This window comes from Cotesia glomerata, linkage group LG3 (assembly GCF_020080835.1).
Source record: "Cotesia glomerata isolate CgM1 linkage group LG3, MPM_Cglom_v2.3, whole genome shotgun sequence".
In the NCBI taxonomy this organism is placed as follows: Eukaryota; Metazoa; Arthropoda; class Insecta; order Hymenoptera; family Braconidae; genus Cotesia; species Cotesia glomerata.
Genome location: NC_058160.1, coordinates 16,166,612 through 16,171,498, shown reverse-complemented (window position 1 = coordinate 16,171,498; position 4,887 = coordinate 16,166,612). Strand labels below are relative to the sequence as shown.

The 4,887-nt window shown below is 46.4% G+C and overlaps 2 protein-coding genes across 2 annotated transcripts; both read left to right on the top strand.

Annotated features, from left to right (window-relative positions):
* The first annotated feature begins 1,239 nt into the window (after nt 1-1,239).
* On the top strand, nt 1,240-2,106 carry LOC123261388. Its single transcript, XM_044722982.1, has one exon. It carries the CDS (start codon nt 1,240-1,242, stop codon nt 2,104-2,106), a length of 867 nt encoding a protein of 288 aa, XP_044578917.1.
* LOC123261387 lies at nt 2,106-2,897 on the top strand. Its single transcript, XM_044722981.1, has one exon. It carries the CDS (start codon nt 2,106-2,108, stop codon nt 2,895-2,897), a length of 792 nt encoding a protein of 263 aa, XP_044578916.1.
* Nucleotides 2,898-4,887: the final 1,990 nt, after the last annotated feature.

Genomic DNA, 4,887 nt, shown 5'->3' with positions numbered 1-4,887 from the left:
TTCAGCCATGTTTGCAGCTCAGGTTACTCCCTGAGAGAGTCATCGAGCCCGGGTCCCATGCTGACGTAAGGCGTTTGGACTATCTGCGGCCGCGGTGACTCTCTGCTGATGCCTTATCGCGAGATTTCCGTTACCAAGCTGCTGATCAAGCCACCAGCGAAGCAACGGACATCTCTCATTGTGCATTCGGAGAATTTAACGAGATATATTTATTTAAAATATAATATTTATAAAGTAATCAAAAAAATAATTTTAGGCGAAATTCTGAGAACGTAACAATATATTTAACCAATCACGTTACAAATAGTTTGCGGACACTTATATTTCTATATATTCCCCATCTTAATTTTATAAGAAGATTACAATCACTTATCCTGTTGTTTCTTTTCTATTGTGGCGGTCATGTGACCGCTGACATTGAAATTATTTAAAAATTAGTAAAAATTTAGTTAAAATTAAAATTATTTTGTTAGACATTTAGGCTACAGTTAAGATTTGAAATTGTAAAATGTAGTAAATTCAATAGAATAATTTAGTTGTAAACTTTCAGTTGTAATAGGATTAAGTTGTAAATATTTGTACATTTTAAGATCCGGAGCCTTTTCTCTCCGGCTTGTGGGTTTTTCCCATGAGTTTTTTCCCAACAACTTTCCTCAAACCTTTCCTGTTTATTACTCTTTTTTCTATGTACAATAAACCCAAGCGATAGAGGACCCGAGGTCAGCATGGCCAGCTGTACTCTCGGGCCCGCTGACGTCACGAAGGCTTATTGCCCCTTTGCACTTTTCTCACACTTTTCTATTTCTCGAAGATTTTCTTCGTGTCCCTTCGCAAATCTTCGGGGCCTTCTACCCCACTACTACCCTTTAAACTTCGACTCTGATACCCAAAGTGCAGTAGTGGACACCATTATTCCGACCTAACTCCCCGTCCTGAGTGCACGTGGCTCCGGGTGATATATTTCTGTCGTGAATCGTTACAATATACATAGTAAATTAACCTCACGTTTACTTATTAACAGAACCTACCACCGTACCCATTAAAAATCCTAAAGTGGTGACCCCGTGAAAAAATACAGTGATTCTAGTGCGGTAATTCTGTTTAGTTAAATTCAATGTAGTTAATTAATTTATTTATTTACAAAAAATATAAAATTTTTTCCTTCTTTTCCTCTCCCGCGTATCGCTAAAATTTTTTTTTAATCGTTCTTTTAGTGCAGTTTGAGTGAAAATTATAAAAATGACTAACGAAGAAAGAGAAGTAACCCCGCAGGCAACAAACCCCGAGGTCCACGCCACTACTTCATACGCGCCGCAGCTACCCGAGTGCAAGAATGACGACGTGGAAATGTGGTTCGCACTCGTCGAGGCAGTTTTTACAGCATCGCGAATAACTTCGGAGAAAACAAAATACGCGATGATTTTACCGAAGCTACCGACCAGCGTAGCAATGGAAGCTCGCGATCTCATATTAGGCGAACCAGGAGATGCACCATACACGACTTTCAAAACCGAAATTTTGAAAAGACTTGGGACCACCGAGGACCAAAGAACGCGCCGGCTCCTGGAAAGTGAAGAGATGGGTGACCAAAAGCCGTCCCAGTTCCTGCGCCGCCTGCAACATTTAGCGGGCAAAAATATATCAGAATCAACAGTGCGCGCCTTGTGGAAAGGACGTCTGCCGCGAGAGCTACAGGCTATCCTGGAGATCGTCAAAGATCAGCCACTCGAGAAAGCAGCGGAGATAGCGGACGCCTCCATCGTGCATATGCCGATCCGCCCCAGCCTAGCGGAGGTAAACCGAACAGCGCCGAAGCAAGAGGACTCCTTGGTGGAAGAGATGAGGAAGCTTAGTGCGGCATTTCACCAGGAAGTCGCTACGATGAAGAGGGAGATGGCAGCAGAGAGAGCAGGACGCGATCCGGTGCAGAACAATTCTAGTTCCCAGAAGCACAAGCAACGACGCTCCATATCCCGCTCGCGTTCAAATTCAAGAAGTCAACGTCCCGCGGACTTGTGCTGGTATCACTGGAGATTCGATACCAAAGCCACTCGGTGTACAACCCCTTGTGTTAAGTCCCCGGGAAACCAGCTGGGAGGTCGTTAATGACGGCAAACGACCAATGCCCGAAGAAATCACGCCGTCTATTCGTCTGGGACCGCTCGTCGAAAGTGCAATTCCTTGTGGATACCGGGGCAGACCTCTGCGTCTTCCCCCGACAACGACTCCGTGGCTCGCATGCAAAGTCCTCTTACGAACTTTCAGCAGCCAACGGCACCCCGATAGCAACATACGGGTTTGTCACGCTTTCGCTCAACTTGGGACTAAGACGCGACTTCACTTGGAGGTTCGTCATCGCAGACGTCTCCAAGCCAATCCTCGGCGCAGATTTTTTGGCTCACTACGGACTCTTGCCAGACCTGCAGAATAGCCAGCTGATCGACTCGACCACTCTGCTTACCTTCAAAGGAAAGGTGACCGAGTGCGAAGAACCAAGCATAAAAACGATCAACGGGTCATCAATGTTTCACGATTTACTGCGAGAGTTCCCGGAGATCACACGCCCAGATGGCGCACCCCGGCAGGTAAAACATAATACTAAACATTACATTTTAACCACACCAGGGCCACCAGTCGCGCAAAAACCGCGACGGTTAGCTCCAGACAAACTTAGAGCAGCCCAAAAGGAGTTCAACAAGATGGTTCAGATGGGTATCGCCCGTCCAGGAAAAGGATCGTGGGCATCGCCTCTTCACATGGTTCCCAAGAAAGGGGACGACGAATGGCGAGCCTGCGGCGATTATCGCGCATTGAACGTGCGGACGTACGCAGACAAGTACGGAGTACGACATATCCAGGATTTCTCTCAACATCTGGCGGGTAAGAAATTTTTTTAAAAAATAGATAGCTCCAGGGCATACACCCAGATACCCATGGCAGAAGAAGACATTCCGAAGACAGCCATCATCACACCATTTGGACTGTTTGAGTTCTTATACATGACCTTCGGATTACGCAATGCAGCTCAGACCTTCCAGCGCTTCATCGACGAGGTACTACAGGGTCTGGATTTTGTCTTCGCATACATCGATGACATCCTCATCGCATCAGAAACACTCGAGGAGCACATGAAGCATCTCCGCATCGTTTTTGAGCGATTTAAAAAATACGGACTGGTGGTAAATACAAGTAAGTGTGTATTTGGACAATCACAAATTGAATTTCTCGGTTATTTAGTATCCAGCGCAGGTACGCAGCCACTCCCTGAGAAGGTCGAGGCAATAAAGGCTTTTAAACTGCCCGATACAGCAAAGAAACTCCGAGGATTTTTGGGTATGATTAATTTTTATCGCAGATTTATACCCAAAGCTGCTGCAGTCCAGGCACCTTTAAACAATCTACTCCAGGGTAACATTAAAGGAAATGCACCGGTACCCTGGAACCCTGAAGCAATAAAGGCTTTTAAAGCATGCAAGGACAGCCTCGCTGAAGCTACCTTGCTAGCTCATTCAGAATCAGATGCTCCACTGGCGATTTTCACCGACGCATCTGACTTTGCCATCGGAGCAGTTCTCCAGCAACAAGTCAAAGGACAATGGCAACCTCTGGATTTTTTTTCAAAGAAATTAAGCCCAACCGAGCAGAAATATGGAGCATACGATCGGGAACTTTTGGCTATCTACCAAGCAGTCAAACACTTCAGACACATGGTCGAGGCAAGGCAATTCACGATCTACACAGATCACAAGCCGATTACCTTTGCCCTTCACAAAAAGTCAAGCCAATGTTCACCGCGCCAATTTCGCTATTTAGACTTCATCAGTCAGTTCTCGAAGGACATCCGCCACATTCCAGGTCCAGACAATGTCGTAGCCGACGCCTTATCCTGGATCGAAGAGCTAGAAGCCACGATTGATTACCCGGCTCTTGCGGAGTCTCAAAAAGACGATGAAGAACTACGAGAGTTTATACAAGGTAACAATAACTCAGCATTACAAATAAAAAAGATGTTAATTCCAGGTACAGACGTTTTCATTTTCTGCGACGTTTCAACACCGGTAGCACGCCCATTCATCACGACTCCATTTAGAAAAGTCGCCTTCAATGCAGTGCACCGTTTATCGCATCCTGGTGCGAACGCGACAGTCAAACTCATAACACAGCGTTATGTCTGGCCGTCGATTAAAGCAGACTGCAAGCAATGGGCTCGGCAGTGTATCCAGTGCCAACGTTCAAAGGTATCAAGGCACGTCTCAGCACCCATTGGATCTTTTGCGCCGCCATCTACGAGGTTCGAGCATGTCCACTTGGACATTGTCATCATGTCAACATCGGAAGGATGCAGGTATTGTCTCACTATGGTAGACCGTTTTACGCGGTGGCCAGAAGTTGTACCATTACAGGATCAAGAAGCTGCAACAGTAGCACGTGCGTTCTACGAAACCTGGATCGTCAGATTTGGGACTCCGCTAAGAGTTACCACGGACCAGGGCAGACAATTCGAAGCAAATTTGTTCAGACAACTTAACCGGTTGGCTGGCACGAACCACTTCAGAACGACAGCGTATCATCCAGCTGCGAATGGCATGGTCGAGCGTTTCCATCGACAGTTAAAAGCTGCAATCAAGTGTCATGAGAACGAGCGTTGGACAGAAGTTTTACCAACAGTTCTACTAGGAATCAGAGCAGCTTGGAAAGAAGACCTTCAAGCAACAGCGGCAGAGATGGTCTACGGACAGCCACTGCGAATTCCAGGAGAGTTCCTAGTGTCGCAAGCGAGGCACGAGGAAGATGACAACGCAGCTGAGTGGGTCAAGAGTCTCCGAAAACAGTTCACCAGTCTGCGTCCAGTTCCAGGCTCACGCCATGGTGGTAAGAAAACATTTA